Source organism: Phoxinus phoxinus (assembly GCF_949152265.1).
Source record: "Phoxinus phoxinus genome assembly, chromosome: 14".
NCBI classification, from domain to species: Eukaryota; Metazoa; Chordata; class Actinopteri; order Cypriniformes; family Leuciscidae; genus Phoxinus; species Phoxinus phoxinus.
The window spans coordinates 29275319-29293864 of NC_136889.1; the positions used below are offsets into that span (position 1 = coordinate 29275319).

General features: G+C 37.7%; 1 protein-coding gene across 9 annotated transcripts in view; it reads right to left on the reverse strand.

The window, feature by feature from the left end:
- The window catches only part of meis1b (Meis homeobox 1 b), a 256446-nt gene that overhangs the window by 51192 nt on the left and 186708 nt on the right, over positions 1–18546 (reverse strand). For 6 of the 9 annotated variants that reach the window (XR_013800192.1, XM_079635085.1, XM_079635090.1 and 3 more), the window contains 5 exons: positions 9021–9241; positions 7622–7763; positions 7348–7398; positions 6840–6890; positions 5793–5939 (listed from right to left, as the gene is read on the reverse strand). Coding sequence is in view for 7 of the 9 variants with exons in the window: in XM_079635085.1 (XP_079491211.1) it covers positions 5793–5939; positions 6840–6890; positions 7348–7398; positions 7622–7763; positions 9021–9241 (612 nt within the window). In the remaining 2 variants the exon portion in view is untranslated. Of the gene's footprint in view, positions 1–5792; positions 5940–6839; positions 6891–7347; positions 7399–7621; positions 7764–9020; positions 9242–10584; positions 11247–18546 lie in introns of those variants that run through there. The other 3 variants (XR_013800193.1, XM_079635089.1, XM_079635091.1) reach the window with 1 other exon arrangement.

Below are 18546 nucleotides of genomic sequence, written 5' to 3' on the forward strand. Positions count from 1 at the left end.
CCATGAAAAGATTTTCCTTGCTGGAAATTCTGATTCTGCTATGATCGGTGAGGCATTCCAATTCATTGCGTTTTCATTGTGTTGGGTCTTAGATGGAAGCTCTCTTTCTCTGCACATTATACACGCACTCATGCAAAGAATATTGGGCTTCCAATTCATAATAATAAAGAAAAATGTTTCAGGTTACTGTAGACTTCACAGGGGAAAGAAAACTCATAAACAGTATATGTTTACAATTTCATGCCACAGTGACTGCTCGCTCTCTCACTCTCTCTATTTTTTTTAACACAGACTCACCAGTGTCACATTGTACTAGGCTATTTTTGGTTCCTGGCTTTATCTAGATAGCACAACAAAACGGACTAAGAGAGAGAGAGAGATGGACTAAGAGAGAGAGAGAGAGAGAGAGAGAGAGAGAGACACAGAGAGAGAGAGAGTTTTATATGCCTCATCAAACCAGATTAGCAAAGACACTTGAACAAGCTCACTAAAATACTCAAGCTCTGCTGGGAAATACTTGGGAAGCACAAGGTTCACACATGAACTTTGCCCAGTGGATTGCAACCAGAAACTAAATCTGTTCAGGACACTTGTTTATTTGTTTACCCTGGCTTGTTGATAAGGCTGAGATCCTCAATGTTGATAGCGGACCACGTGGCCGTCGGTTCAACTCTGCAGAAAAGCGCTAGGGCTTCTTAAATGAATGGATGTGGTAATGACATGCAGGGGAGGGTGAATGCTAGAACAGTCCAATACCCCAAACACCTCCTTAACAAATCTTACAAAGCAAAATGGAGCAAAATCGGGGAGGAGGGACTTTTGGTCTACAGAGAAAGCGAAATCTCTGAAAATGGCCTGTGGGTGAGATCTCGTTTCTAAACCAGTAGAGTCACCCGTAATGGCAGGACTGGATAATCACACGTCTCCTTTAATTACAAAACGGCTAAAGGATTCTCAAGCTTCATTTCTGCAAAAGTTGATCATTGTCTTAGACAAAAAAAAAACGATGGAATAACTGCAAAGAAGTTTAACTATGGAAACAACTCTAAAGAATATAATTTAGACAGAAAGTTACACTTAGCATGAAGCGAATAGTATATATAAATATAAAGGGCTAATTTGTTTATCAGCACATCTTTAAAAAGAGCAGTTAACTCGATGCATAATGCCTGTTTTCAATTTAACTATCAAACACATTTATATCATTTTCTCACATGCCACTTTTTCAAAGGGTAAAATCGTTTGCTCTTTTAAACTCTAATATAAATATAAAATAGGATAATATAATTTATATGGATATAAAATATCCAAATATCTAAATAAATATAAAAAAAATGCTGAGTTGTTTCAACCCAATTTTGGGTAAAATATGGACAAACCCAGCCGTTGGGTTAAATTTTTACATTACATTTTTAACCCAACGTTTGGGTTTGTCCATATTTTACCCAAAATTGGGTTGAAACAAGTTCCCAGCTTTTTTTAGAGATAGATAGACAAATAAAACTCTCTCTCTCTCTCTCTCTCCGTTTTGTTGTGCTACTTGTTGAATCGCTGAAAGCAGCCAACATTAGTTCAGATTAAGAACGAGGGATCTCACCTTCTCATTACTTCAACAAACAGAACGATTAGATCACATAATCATTTTAACATTGCCCAACTATCAAAAGATGACTTTAAAAAAAGAGTGAATAAAAACAGATTTTGTGCACTCAGCTTTTATCCAAAAGTGTGAAAAGATGTTTGCTTGAGCACAAGTGATACATTCGACAGTGAGGATAAAACAGCAACCTAAGGAATCTCTCATGACATTATTTAAACAACCCGTTAAAAAAGTCTTGTATTCTCATTCACTAAAAGCTGAGCTTATATGAAATTGTGCAAAACTATATTTTTAAATCACAAATTATTAAGCACAAAAATGGCACAACTTCTGGGTGGCCTTTATGCGATTCATCAATAACATAGCTTATACTCTGTAATAACACCCCTAGCTTTTAAATTGGCCCTGAACAAAACAGCAAGGAAAACTGCAAACAGAGAAACTATTCAGCATTTCAATTATTTCAACCCCTCTTCAGGCCGCATGGAATAATCTAAAGAGCCCTCGAGTACTGAAGTCTAAGCACTGCGGAGGTTTTCATGGCATTGAGTTCATTAGCAAATGGCAGTGCCTCTCTGCAATTAAAGACAACTGTGCAAACGCTGCAGCCCGTGGAAAAGAGCGTCAGCACGGAGCAAACACGTCACACACAAGTTACCATGAGCCAGCCAATCGGAAAACACATGATCCTGCTTTGAGCTGGGGCACAAGAAGGCAATAAACATGCCGAAACTCAAGATAAAGTCATTACTCTGACGCCACTCAATCTATTAGTTGATAAATGCTTGTATCAAAATCAATCAGTCATGACTAATTTCACTTAACTATTTCTATAACATAACACACTTAAATAATAATTGAAAAAAGTAATGTATGGGTGATTCTTTAACTGGAATAACTTTTCTATCCCCAATGAAAAGAAAAGAAAAGAACAAGTCTATCATAGTTTTACCCAAGTCGGTTTTAAGGTTTACATTATTATAGCTTTATACTTTTGTTGTTGCTTTTGTAAGTTCCTTTTTAAAGGTTTAAATGTTGAAAAAAATGTCTACCCTGACTTTTTAACTTGATAATTAACGCATAAAAAGTGTTAATGTCAAATAAATTCAACTTTGCACTATTTCCAAATTAATCTCATAATTTCAGTCAATTTATAATCTCAGTTAATTTTGTATTTTATAACAAATACAATGATGTTGTCATTGCCATCACGCAAAGATTTTACCAATCAAAATAGTATTTCATAATTTTAATTCAGAAACAAACTATTTAATTTGATGAGTTTCAAGTTAATTGATGAAGCTGTTGAACCTTGTTTAGAAAAAAAAAAAAAACTGACCTTTTAAAAAAATGTGTTGAATCTTGTATAACTAATAAAAAAAAGGTTAACTTTTTAAAATTGCTCAACTCATTTTGTTTTTCAGTGCAACAATTGTCATAACAAATACAAAAAAGAGTGTGTGTGTGTGTGTGTGTGTGTGTGTGTGTGTGTGTGTGTGTGTGTGTGTGTGTGTGTGTGTGTGTGTGTGTGTGTGTGTCTTTTTGTGCCTATATGTAAAAAAACATTTTTTTTTACAATTAATGTGGTAATTATACACATATATAATATAATGTGGTAGCATCTACTGAACAGGATCCTCCAGATTGAAGACCGCAGTGAAGGGGTTAACTAGTTAACTAGTCCCGGCTCCGCTCACACGGCACCTGAGGCTCATATGGCCCCGCGTTTATCAGCGCAATATAGCCTACGAGCAAAACAACGTGATCCAAACTGGCTGAGCCGCATTCACCAGTTCGAGAGAGAGAGAGAGAGAGAGAGAGAGAGAGAGAGAGAGAGAGAGAGAGAGAGAGAGAGAGAGAGAGAGAGAGAGAGAGACTGACTTTTTCACCCCTGAGCTATGCCCTCCTTCTCTTCACACGATACTTGCAAAACAATGCTAAGCTGGAGTTGAGACATTATTGATACGATGCTTCAGTGCACGGAGGACGAAAACACAGAACAGCGCTGGACCACAGAGTTTAATAAATTCTATGTATATTTCAGATTTTCTTATGCTGCAGTATTCCTGCTGGAATAAATTGGCCTTTGAATAAATGAACCGCCTCTCTCCCTCTTGTTAACATTGTTGAGAATTTGCACAAAGGGTTTTTTTTTCCCAGTCCAATTCAACTTTATGCCCGAGGGCATATATTAAAAATACATATGGAACGAGATAATGCATGAGCGACGCAAATTCGTTAGGGATGTCACCGCCTAGCAAGCTCAGAACTGTACCCCAAAAAAGAAGGGACAAAAAAAATCTACAATACATATAGGACCTAGAGTCAAATACTCGATGAAGTTAACTTTAACTATGCTAACCAAAAACTGCAGAGATCGCCCATACGCATCTACTTAAACTAGGTAACACTTTACAGTAAAGGTTAATCAGTTAGCATGAACTAATCAACTGCACTTATACAGCATGTATTAATATTTGTTAATGTTAATTTCAACATTTGCTACTTTATTAAATTATTGTTAGCATAAGTTAATACACTGTAAACTAACACGAACAAACAATGAACAGCTGTATTTGTATTAACTAACGTTAACAAAGATTAACAAATACAATTACAAAAAATATTGCTCATGGTTAGTTCATGTTAGTTAATCCATTAACTGTTAATTGATTAACCTTATTGTAAAGTGTTACAAACTTATTTTTAAATTCTAATCTAATTTTAAGCAGTACAATCCTAACTATCGACTTTGTACGATTCATAATAAAACAAAAACATATTCTACCTCGCATCAGTAAACTTTTGAAAAGTTGGTCAGTTTAAATTGGGGAATCAGACTTTCAGGAAAGATGTAAACACCTAATACAAGCCCTAATATTTAAACGTTAGACGTCATCAGGAAAAAAAAAATATATAGGACACGTCTTCATCTTAAAGTCAATTAAAGATCTGAATTCGTGCCCTCGAGCAAAGCATAAATTGCTCTTATCAAGTTATATACCTGCATACCCAGGGGTCTTCAGCCTCATTTATTTCTATCGCTTAGATTCATCTCTGCTCAAAAGTCAAAGAAAATTGACACACAGAGTTTTGTTAAAAGAGTTATAAACACAACTGACATCATGCTATTTAATGCCGCCGTTATCTGCACGGATCTGCTCATTAACATAATCATTAATACAGCCGAGATAGAAGACTAAAGCAACCAGAGGTCGTTTTATTAAAGCCTTGTTTAGTAATGAATGGAACAGGGTTTTCTCTTCCTCATATAAAAGCTGGTGGCACTCATTGGAAAGATAAAACTGCTCAATGCTTTATTCAACCACTCAGCCATATGGAAGATGACGGATTTAAATTATTTAGCCTAATCGCTTCATTACTTTTTATGCTGGTGAATCCACTAATCCCCTTAATATAGCCACTTTTTTTAAACAATTGCCCCTCCCAGGACTCATATTATTAATTAAAAAATAGGTAGCCTATATTTTAAATAAATATTATCGACGTGTGGCGCTAAAAGCAACAGACACGTAAAAGTTTAATTTAAAGTGCGTAAAGTTCAATACACATCAAAGAATCCATGTGCTGGATATAATAAGCATCATGGAGCATAATAGAAAAGCACAAAGACACAGAATTCCGTATAGATTGTGCTATTACACAGAATACTGTATGGCACAGTAGCTACTGCTCAAACATGAACGCGCGCTGCATGCTATTCAACGCGCTGAGAGCAGAACTGAGCAAATGCGCGCTCTTGTCTGAGGAAAAACACTGACAAGGCAACTAATGAAGCGTGAACAACAGCAGAAAACCAAAGCACCAAATCTCGAAATGTCTACTATCGCTATGTCTCCATTAGCTTCGTAATATTTCCATAATATACCATAGATAGCCTAACCATTTGGTTTGATTAAAAAAAAAGGCAGACGAGAGAAAAGAAGAGGGAAAGGACTAAATTAAAATCGACAAGAAACAGGTCAAGTTTATGGCAATGCTTTCACGAGCTAATCTCCTCGGGTCAGTTCCGGGATCAAACCGTAATGAAGCAATAATGGGCCACATTATTCCAAATTTTTCAATCCGATGGAATTTAAAAGCCTTAATCGTATGCAAATAACGCCGAGCAGAGCAAGTGACCCAAAAGACGATCTGAATGGCCGGGAAAGAAACGGACTCCTTCACGTACCTGATCGAGGGGCCCCGATGATCTTGTAATTTCTTCACTGTCTGATTTTGATCCTCCTTCTCTGTCGTCTATAACCAAGTCGATGGGCATCTTTCCCTTCAAACAGCTGATGTACCGATGACAGAAATTGTCACAAAGTTCATGTACCTATAGATACAAAAGGAAGCGGGGAGGGGAGGATAAAAAAAAGAAAATCACAAAGGGTCATCACAGCGAGTTGACAAGTGCATCCAGAACTCCTATTGACATGGAAAACCTCTCCCAATGGCCTTCTCTGATAGCTATCAGACGCATGCAGAATGGGAAATAACTTTACTCCCTCTCAAAATAGAGATATCGCAGAAAATTGACACTGACAAGACGACTCACGGGCAACACCGTATTCAACACCCGTGTTAAATTCATCTGCTCCCGGGGTTGTGGCCATTAGAGAGATGGCCTGCTTGACTGACATTTAAGGTAAACTGTTTAATTTCGTCCAGTTATTTCATTACCACCTCTTTACAAGGGAATAATATGGCGGATGACATTCAGTGTCGTGAAGAGAATTCTTCATTTACGGCTGAATGCTCAAAATATCGCTTTGCCGCATTATCTCAGCACACATAACCCCAGAGGCTCATGCAAATATCTGGAGACTTGGAGCCAATGGTTATTATGTGTATTCAATACTGTAAAACTATATGGTTTGGTGATAAATCACTTGATGGGCTCACTCTCGTCGTGGAAACGGGTGTTGATCAAATTCCTATCGCTGATAACAACCGCTGATAATCAACATGGTCGACTTTATCATATAATCATATAGGCCTAATAAATTAACAAAACACCGTTAGGTGGCACAACAAGCAGAGAAACATTGAAATTACTGCTCTGGAATATCTGTGGCCGTGGAAAGCAGGTTGCATTGTAATTAAACTCGGAGGAGAAATCGGCAGCGTGATTGATTTTGACACTAATTACAACAGACCAGGAAAAATACATTTATGCAGATGAGGCCCATAGGTTTGAAGAGAGGACTGGCCAGTTGGGGGAAACTTTGATTACCTTTTCGAGCTCCAAAAGATGAAACCGTAAAACTTGAATGGCTTGTATCATCTGGGGGAAATGAACAAATGAAGGAAAAAAAAGGGGTTCACTTTAAAGGTGACGGAATCAACAGGCCCAGGACAATTACAAACGATAGTTACACAATTAAGTGATTTATGACATTTAGGATCATTTACGACATGAGATTACTATCAAGGCAATGCATGGCAATTAAGTCAGATTATACTACATTTATGAATACATTATCACTTTAATCCATGCTGTACCGAGGGGGATGTCTGTCCTCCATCAACATAAGCTTCAATGCTAAGAAATACATTTTATTTAAATTCAACATGTACCAAAAAAAAAAGGAAAAAAAGAATAAAACCAAAACGGTAGTTATAGCCTACATAACAACTAGCAATGCTATGAAGAAATCAACAAAACTTTCTGAATATTTAATAAAAGTTTAAAATTAAAACTCTTGCTGGCAAATACAAAATAATAATAATAATTTACTCACCAAATTATCCAGCTCAGGGTTTGATGAAAATAGCGGCTTTTCTGCTCGAATCTGAGACGATATGCATGTAAATAATTAAAAATTGTGAGGAAAAAAATTACGTTCATTAAAAAAAAACGCTAATTAAATTTAAATGCATTGATTAGCTCATGTGTTTATTAATGTCAAAGTAATATAAAGTATTATGATAGTATGGTATAAAGTTACAGACAGTACATCAACTACACATTAAAACATGCAAAAACTTTTTGTGCGCAATAAAACAGTTTCTGACCTGTTTTGCGAACACTGCTATATCTTCATTGAAAGACTCTGATGAACACACATCGCCTCCAGCCACACCGGGCTCTCTAGGTGTGCAAGTGGCTAATTCACATTTCTCAAAAATCAGTGCTAGAAGTGGGAACAGAGGGTGCCTGGAATAAAAACACACAGGTCACTGCGGGGGAAGCTCTGCATTAGCACACGACACTTTATAACAACTCCTCATTGTAAAATAACGCATTATAACAATGTCATTTGTGTTGTAGAAGTTCATATTTAATTAACTAATTTAATTTATGTCAGCAAACAAAACTGCTTGAGTACCACTGCGCCACGATAATGTGGTGAAAGTTTTCATGTCGATTAATTTTTTTGTGACTTGCGTTATAACGAGCTTGTTAGTTGTGCATAATGCTGTGTCAAATGTAAATGGATTGCTGAACGTATTATCAATATAAACAGTGGACTAGAAGGTTAGAGCACCTCAAATGCTCGCGTTGAGTCTAGGCCAAGCATGCAGTTTAACGTGGTTCAAATAGTGGGCCTATATCTTGAGTAAATGTTTAGGGTCGTATCTAATCCATAATGAATGAGAGGAAGTTCTATAGCTTGTTACTGAATGCGTATAAATCGCTGTTTCGATATTTATATACAGCACTGTGACGAGAACTATTATGCTCAAGAAGCTTTTGTATGCTAGGCGCTTTTGGAGTCACTCCGCACATATTTGCACATATTATTACCAGAACATGTTCGTGAGAAAAAAATCCTTTACTGTTTTTTAGGAGTGTTTATAGTATGGGAATGACTTCTGTGCGCATCTGTCCAAAATATGTATTTTATCCATTTAACAAATAAGCAGGCCTGATATTAACAATTAAAAAGTTCTAGCTGAAATAACATACACATCGATGTAACAACGATATGCAATAATTTTGGTTGCACTATATTTTACATTAGCTACTTACAGGGTACTTAGCTAAAAAAAAAAAGTTCTGGATAATATAAGATAACTGGGTTAAGGTTAGGTTTAGAGGTAGGTTAAAGGTTAGTACTTTAAGTTATGACTAATTTATTGTAAATACTATAATATATTATGAACAGGACTGTAAAATAAAGTGCTACCCGATTTTTTAAATGCAATATTTATCGACTTAAATATTGAAGTAGTACGAAATTTAAAACAACAACAAAAACATGTCACAAAAAGAAATGCAAAATAAACACTAAAACATGTTTTTAAAAGGATGAACTAATCCAAAGGTAAGGAGGAAAACTTTTAGAAAAACTAAACATTCATGGCAACCGCCTCAAGTTCTCCATGTGTTTTACAGAAACTATCACGGGTGGAATAGTGTGTTGTGGGCAAACTTCATCATGAAATATACGTCTTGGCTATCTCCACGTACCCGTAAATGGAGTCTTTATCTCTTTTTAGAGCGTCATTGACGGATGAGCCCATGCTGGGCGGCATGGCGTTGGTGTGGGCTGTGTGCGGGTACTGGTGGGAGTGGAGCTGGGGCCCGTGGTTCAGGTGAACAGCCTGCATGGATCTGGCAGCGTGCGGGTCCCCGTACATCGTGCTCGGGATTCCTACTCCGTCCATCCCATAGTGGGGTATATCTTCGTACTGCACACACACGAAGGGCAACATTCCCATGTTGTCACTTTTATCTCTTACAGAATGCATAAATAGAACTACACTAAAAGGAAATATAAATGGCAGCTACATCGGATGTTCTCGGACTAAAAAAAAAATAAGGCTTTTGCGAAATGAAAACACTTACGGTAGTTCTGGTATTACAAAATAATTAAATATATCAACTGTAAATGCAGACTATCTCGTGCTTCTAACACTATGCACAACAAAAAACGCCATTTATTGATTGCAAAAGCTATCATGTGATTTTTAATAAACAGACAGACTTATAATGTAGCGTCGGACACATTCACATGAAGTACTGAGCTACAGCTTTATTGAGATCATCACAAACATATCACTTTTTATGTGCATTTCATATTTTCAAAAGTGCAGCTCGAGTAACAGATATTGTCATTTGCAAGTAATAACTGTGTATTATATTGTTGTCAAACTAAACTTCAAGTTTCTTTAAATATTAACATATGCAGCACTATTAAGATTAGTCTGATCAAACACACATTTACGTTGGTCATTCGAACCTACCAGTTAAATGGAATATTTGATTAGTTTATTTAAAATAACCTGTCAGTGACATTGATGATTTATCGTAATTATTATAAGTGTCATGATATTGTAATATAGGAAAGTGTGATGATGAGAACATGACATTTGAATTCTAAATCTCCAGAGGTGTAAGCAGGACAGCAGGGTGCTGTTGTAGTTCCACCATCAAAAGCAAAAGGTCGGAGGGTTGCGATGAAATCTACTTTGTGATTGTTTACATTTGATTACAAATGCAAAGGAAAAAGTGGCCAACCAGTAAATGTCAACTTTACAAGTTCAAGCGCACAACTGTTTCACTGTACTGCTATTTGAAAGTGAATGTTATTATATAGAATATAGTAAAAAGAAATACAGCTCGGTTGAATTTTCTCCCTATTAATATTCCTGCACCGTGTGTTATCATAGCATGCATTATGATAAGTTTTAGTTATGAAAGTTGAACTATTCAAATAGTTTAAAAGCTTTAAATAATTTGGCCTTTTGAAGAGATCCTTTCAGTGCGTTTAGTATAAAAGTATAGTTGAGAAATTAGGAAAACGTCCCTGTCAAACGTAATTAGAGAGTATCATATTTTTTCCTAAATTGTTTCAGTGTCCCAAAAGAGACATGCACGCAAGTGAGCGATGTAAAAAAAAGAGAGAGAGAAAAAGAAAAGCTGGCAGGCAAAAGAAGAGAAAGTTTGACTGCGAGACTGTCATCGGCCACGTTTCAGTATTTCCAACTGCTTTCAGCAATACGGAGTCGAAGAAACTTTTCGGGATACGTACCCTCTGCGCCATCGCCCTCCACACTCCCTCGTCTTCCTTTAATGAAAAATATATCCCCTATCAGGCCAGGGTGAATGGGAAATAAACACGCAAATTCCAAATGCGGGATATGTTTTCCCCCTAAAAAATCCAAACGCCTCTTTCAAGCGAGCGATGAAGCCAGTCCTTCACCACAAGTTCAGCCAGGCGCGTTCGGCGATAAGTCCCCTTCGCTTTCTTTCCCCTGGACAGCGACAAGGATCGAGCGAAATCTTCTTTTCCAAAGCAGTATGAAAACAGCCCCTCAAACAAAACTAGCGCATCTCATGGCTTTCTGCCACTCCGGCTGTCAATCAATCAAACGCGAGCTTGTCAAAGTGCTGAATGAATGATGATCCTCTGCGCGCTTCCACTGGTTAGCACCCCTAACGAGAATACTACTCAAATGCACAAAAATGAAGCTCTCTCTCGTTTCTTTGATCACTCTCGGCTCCTGAGTTGATTTTTTATGCAATAGCTTCTAAATGAGATCAAGAGGAGGTGGGCTGATAATTCTGGCTTAGTTTTTCTTAAAGGAGCCACGATCGATGCTGCGAGCTGCCTTTCCCCGTTTGTGTACAATGAGTGTGTGTTGAACGCGGCTCAGCAGCTGAATCTGGACCAGACTGCAGAAACCCGGAAGTAGTGGTGGCCATAACAGGTCGCGTCTTGCACAATGCGATGGGCCACATCAAGTTCCAGCCAAAGCAGGGGGGTGAAATGTGTGGGACGCAGAGAAGCGCAGACCACTACCACGATTCAACATGAGCCGAGATATAATAGCATGTACAGACCGCGTTGTGCTTTTTGGTCGACGGCAGTGCGTTCATGATTCGTGCCAAAACGTACAATATATAAAGTCACGTACGTGTTTACATAAAAGCAGTGACTATTAGGGGAGCGTGGACTATTTCACATCAGGTCACTCTCAACACTGCATATGTTTAGTATCAGTTATGATTTGAGAATCTATTTACAATAGTCGAGAAACTTGGACACCTTGTTTAAGCCGCGTAATGAAGTTTACCCACGCGTCGTGTGCTATTACGCGGAAGCCTATAGAAATGTACTGCGTTAACAATACGAAATATCAGGGGTTCTTATGCCATATGCCTATTTACTTTACATTTCACACAAACATCATTATTCAGAAACAGCATATGCTGCACTTCAGCAGGGCTGCGTGCGCTCCGAGCCAAAACACCCCCGCCGTTTGTGAATGGGCTCATCCACTTACTGTAGGATCTTAGGAGTTTTGGTGCAGTGTCCAATGAAAGCGTGCTACAGTGAATCAAGCCGTCTATTGGTTCAAAGAATGATCAATCATTAATTTATCGCTCGATATGCTTCCATAAATGAAGAAAGGGTGGAATGAAAATACTGTAATCTGGAGGGAAAATGTACTCTTCGTATTCTGTTTTGTTCAAATCTCTCTCTCCCATAGTCTCCTTCTCTCCCACATAATACTCACGGATACAGATATTCATTATTTTTAATATCTAAATATGTATTTATTTTTGTCATTTGCTCATTCACTCTTTCTTACCATCATATTTCTATTCCTCATTCAAAGTTGTGGATAGCACTTTTTGTCAGTCTACAGTGATGTGACACATATTCCCTGTTGCTTAAACAGTTTGGAGAGGTGGTGTGTGTTCTGGTACATTTAAAATGCATCTCCCCAAATAAAGGAATCTCTTTGTAATTATAAATAATACATCTTCCATAAATGCTCAAATGAAGGCTGAATAAGCGGCTTTAAACACACACTGACTCTATAGGTTGAAGTGCACCATTGTGGGCAATACAACTGACCCGGTGACAAGGTGTATGAAGTTTGTCTGAGGAGCATCTGTCATCGATCAGAAGCGATTAATGCAAGGAACAGTGTCTTATCAGCTGCCACGAGCATCACACAACCCTCGCTTCCCGCGGAAGAGCCGCGCGCATTCACAGGCATGAAATTACTATCAAATCCCCAAAGCGCTCGGCAAACGAAGGGTGCGCGCCGCGCGGGTGCGGGATCTGATGTGGACTTAAACACAAATGAAAGGAGGATTCGTGGAGCAAATGTAACAGATATGTTCAGTCCAACGCCGTACAACAGACATTCACGCACGCCTTTTGGTAAGTGACTATTGTCTTTTCCAAGTCTACAATAGAGTTTCAGTTCAACTAAAATATTGTTAGTACAAAAAATTCTTATTTTTCAGTTAAGTATACTATAGTTGTAATGCATATTGTGATGTATACGGAGTCAACTCGTTTGTTTTATTGATGTTTGTAATCTTAACATTAGTTTTGCGTCTGTCTCAATTATGTGAGAACCAAACGGCATGACTTGAAAGCTGTACTTACCCAAACGCTTAACTGCTGTCACAGTACCAGAATAGCATTATAAAGTAATTAAGTTCCTTCAATTAGCATCTATAAAAGGACGCTATAGAGCACAATGAGGGCATGGACTTTCACTGTTTAGGTTGCCTTTTAGTGAGGGTCAGCAGATTGCAGCACGCATCACTGAGTTAATGCCATCATTTCGGGTAATTTGGGCTTAGAGAGAGATGTGAATCGTTCGACGTAAAATGTTTTTTTTTTTTTTTAAGTCCGACTGTTTACCGAGAAAACTAAACGGGCATTTTATCACATAGAAAGCACTGGCGACATTTCCACAACTACGCAATAGGGTTGAGTGTGTTTCAAAGTATCCATTTAGGCTTAATTTAATTATTAAAATGATGGTAACACTTTATTTGACAGCGTCTTTGTTACATGTTACATGTAAGTAGTTAGTAATAACTATAAATCATACACAATTACATGCAACTAACCCTAAACCAACCTTAACCTTAAGTGTACACGTAGTTAGTTAATATCATTTACAACTTAAATATATAAATACAGTTTAACAAAGACACCTTAAAATAACACTTACAGTGTTGCAATGTCCTTGTTACACATGTTAAATGCAGTTACTGCAGTAATAACTATAAATTATGCATAACTGCATGCAACTAACCCCAAACCAAACCTTAACCCTAGTAAGTTCAGTACATGTAGGGTATTTAATTATTACTACACGGTACATGTTTACAATGTAACACAGACACCTTAAAATAAAGTGCAACCAACTAAAGTAACCAAAATTATTTATAGGCTATAATTAGGAACACGTGAGGTAGAGCATTAAGTATACAGTAAATTATATCTAATTTTAGAACAAAGGGGTTTTGAACAATTCGGATTGTTCCTTTTAGCAGATTTGAGTCACTCTTGAAAACAAGAACGTGTTGGAACGCATGAAGACATGTGGATGTTTATTACAAAAAAATGTTCCCATTCGGCCTCAATATTTGTTATTCATTTGAATCTTTCTCTCCCTAAGTCGCTATTGAAAGCAACATGCCGCTGTGGTTCAGAAGTCAAACGGAGGTCATCCTTTATTTCCCCCGCAGCGATCAGCGACCAGGGGCCAGTCAGCAGTGAACCCTGCCTTCTCTTCACTGACAACTGCATGGAACTTACAAGACTAGCGGGAATGGGTAAGACGCATGGGAGAAAACAGCAGGCTACTAACTTTCTTGCTTTAAAAAAACAAATCTTGCCACTGCCTGGTTATAATGCTCTTACAGCGTGTTTCAAGTGCTTGTCAAATGTGAAATGTTTGAATATTCAAATAATCATTTAGCTGTGCGTTTCCTTGTCCGAGCGCAACGGAGACGTTTTAGACAATTACTAGCTAATAAAATAAGTGAATCTTTATTTACTAATCGTGGTGGAAATTAAATCCATGGTCCTGCGTGGCAAGATTATGACAACGAAACTGTGAAACTAAAAAACTTTGTGCACTTTTGATGGTTCATGTTTTCCAGGCTACCTGAATGAATCAAACACGTGCACCGCGTCCAGGGATTTTAGGAACAATTAGTCGGAGGGGGAAAACAATGGCTAAAATCATTTAGGTGTAGTGAAAAAAATAGATTAAGGCTATTTACTTACGTTTTATTAGTCGGAAACTTAAAAAAAAGCGCTAAGCATTTGTTTATTTCATGTTTAGCCTATTTATAGGCCTAATTAAAAATGGTAAATCAGTATGTTTTTATTTTAATTTCGCTTTGTGATTTTATTTGAAACTACTTTATTTTGCTTGATCTTATTTTATTTTCAAAACCTTCTTAATTGAGAAGCGTACTGCGGGCCAATTGGATTTGCAATAATGTAAACTTCTACAGAAGATCCAAAAGAAAAACATATTTTTCATAAGCAAAGGCTTGCAGTGACCTGTATGCTTGATCATGTGCGCCTTCTACTGGAAACACACTGAATTTTCTTTCTTTGTTTCTTAATGAGACGCAATTACTTTTCTGCCATGCACAAAAACAGGCGATTTGCCGTCAATAATTTCTCTCTAATCTTAAATAATAGTTAAAATACGAATTATTATATTAATGATGATAATCAATTATGACAATTAAAGAGACTGCATGGAAATTTAAAAGTACCCTACTTGACAAAGTTTGATGACGGAGCATTGTGACAGATCCGTCAAAGGTTAACTTACTACTTAATTCAGCTTAATCTTTATTATTTTAGGTTTGAACCCCCCTTGCTAAAATCTGCATTGTTTATCGCATGATGTAATACTGATGTAGCCATTTGGATATTTGTGTTAAAAACAAATCATCAGAAAATGTCCCACTTCGCCTGTGTTCATCTATTAATTAGCTAAAGAATCATTAAAACGCATTGCGCGTTGACTTCTTGAGCTCTTCGGCTGCAAATTATTTTTCTGTTTTCCCGTAACTGACAAACATCAATTAGGAATAAGTAAAACAAAAAACAGTAATATTTAAATGATAAATCTTCTATGAATAAAAATGAATATGCACGTATTTATAAAACCTTTCATCTACGCACGCTCGTGTCGACATGAAAAACTAAACAACAGAAGGCTCAACAGCACTTCACAAATTATACGACAGCGTTTACTTTCTTACTTTCAGTTTTACATATTATAATCAGGCTCAATAGGGATTTTACACTAAGAAAGGTGGATGTTTGCAATAACATTCATAGATTAGAAACATAAAGAAAAGCACTTGTGAGATATCAGCGTGTTGTTACATTTAAAAGTTGTATTGAATTGTTTTGTTGAGCATAATTAAACGACATGTTATCAATGAAACTAACACTGTAAATGTCTGAGATTTCTATTAAAAAAACAAACACAAATGCTGCACTTGAATTCGTGTTTTTATTGTGAACATCAAGTTTTCACATGATTTCTAAATTTGTCAGCTTTGCCTGTTGACACAGTTGGGATCGGAAAATACCGTGTCTGAGTCTCTGAGAGTGTGGTGTGCTCAATCCCACCCTTTCTCTTGGTCTATCAGCTATAAGTGCCAAAACATTTGTCACTTGAGTTATTATTTCAGGTGTGCTAATGGGCTCAGAGCCACGAGAGAGGAGGAGGAGGAGGAGAAGGTGGGAGAGAGAGAGAGAGAGAAGGAGAGGGAGAGGGGGTTTGATTAGTGTGATTTCATTTGACCGGAGCCTATAGCCACAGGCTGGCAGAGCCCAGAGGTGAAAAGAGTAGGCCGCTGCCCTCAATGAGAGATAGCGAGAAGGGGAGAAAGAGAACGGCAGAGGGTTTGTGACGCCTAAGCCAATCACAAAGTGCAGGGATGAGTCTCACACCTCCGGAGGAGGCTGTGAATTGATCAGCACCTTTGAGAGAAAGAGAGAAGAGGGGGGGAAAGGAGGGGTGGCGGCAAAAGAGTGCTTTTGCGGAGGACGTGTGAAGACCCATATATCCGTGCAAGGACACAGGGAGAGAGCCAGGCCTGGGCTCAGAGTACCAGCACACACTAATGAGTCTCTTCATCCTCGAGGGCCGGGCCAGCGCGCTTCATGTGCATCCTCACATTCAGAAGTTAGAGGACACTAGTCTTCTTATCATGTGTGCATGTACTCTGCAATCCCACTAATGCCAACCAGGATGGACTATAAATCCGAAGTTAAAGTTATTTGTCAAAAATATTGTCAGCCTGACTTCTGAGGAACCAACTGAGGTAGAAATAGCTCTTCAAAAACCTGGCTTGTTGAGCATATTAATGTATTACTTTTTGAAACAATGTCGAATTTTTAGCCAATAGCCATTCTACATCATAATATGCTCCTTGATATTGCAAAGCAGGTGTTAAGAGGTCCTCGTCCTCATATAGAAAGCATTTTATTAGACTAAAATTTGGACACGCCCATGGGTGCAAGATGAGTCATCAATATGTTTGGTCTGTTTTTATTTAGTTTAATCATGTCTTTCTGCTAAATTAAGTTAAGTACACTGGCATATTGATGATATCAATGCTACCAGACATAGAATAAAAGCCAGACAACTGCAATTTTGGTAATAAAATAAAATAGAATAAGATGAAATGTATTACTACAATGGCATACAATTCCATACAGTATTAATTGGTTCCATACAGTCGATTAATTATTAATTGGAGGGACATTCCTCATCTGGAGAGCATCTTATTTGATCAAAATTTGGACACGCCCATTAGTGCAAGATGAGTCATAAATATTTTTGGTATGTTTTTATTTATATTAATGATGTATTTTTTGCTAAATTAAGTTAAGCACACTATATTATCTCACTGCTAACAGACAGGGAATAAAAGCCAGACTACCGGTACTCTAATGTTGGTTAAAACATAGATGTACACTACTAATACAATTTCATACAGTGAGTGATTTTTGCTCTTTTTTTCTTTCTTTATATGTACATCACTTTGGTCAACCAAGGTTGTTTTAAAGGTGCTTTATAAATAAAATGAACTGAATTGAATACTACAAGGATGATTGAGTATTAAGGGGAGGGACATCCTCATCTGAAAAGCTTTGGACACGCCCATTAGTGCAAGATGAGTCATCAATATTTTTTTGTTTGTGTTTATTTTTTGTATTACGTCTATCTGCCAAGTTAATTTATGTACAATAGCAAATAAATGATCTCAATGACAACAGGCATGGAATAAAAGCCATGAACCCCGTAAAAAAAAAAAAAAAACTTTACAATTTACTACAAAAATTTCATTTTAATAGTTAAACGAGTTTGATTGATGAGCTAGCTCAAGTTTATGTTGTGTTTTATAAGTGAAATAGAAGACCTCACCTGTGGATCAATATGAGAAAAAAGGGAGCCTTCAAGTCAACCACGCACTCAATCAAGCAAATATTTCTGGAGTTGGTCATTAGCTCTTTGAAGCACTGGAGTCCCCCGGCTAAACTTCATAGCTGTGCGGTGTAAAGGAGGTTGGTGCGCCTGGGTCCCTGGGGGCCACACTCTTGCCCTGGGGTAGGCCACAATCTGAGGCTTCTGACCCAAACACTCCACACTTTGATTGTAGACGCTCTCGATTAACAATAGACTGAATGGGCTCTGACGCCGTGGGTCTCGCCGAGTCCCTAATGGAAACTTAAACCAGAGAGAGAGAGAGAGAGAGAGAGGGGGGGGGGGGTGCTCCAAGGCGATACAAGCTTGAACATCGCTGGTCGTGTGCTAATCTGAAGATTTACAGTTTATAAAAAATACCACTGTAAACATAAAAAATTGTGTAATGAATTGACATTACAAAACAAAACGGGTTCACCAGAGAAGGAGTTTTCAGTCTCAAGGTGAGCGTCTCGTGGCACGGGAAAGAAGGACTGCGTGTGTGAACAAATGGTGTGGGAACAGGAGCGCTGAGCCGGGCCACAGGGAACGAGCTTTACACTGAGAGTGAAGTTTACACCACTGTCACATGCAGCACCCCGTTAAATGAGTTTACAGCTCAACTCTACAAAAAACAACATCAGTTAAGGTGATAACTACAACACGGTAATGCCACAACACCCTTTAAACATATACAGGAAACTGACAGCTGAGAATTGATGTTATAG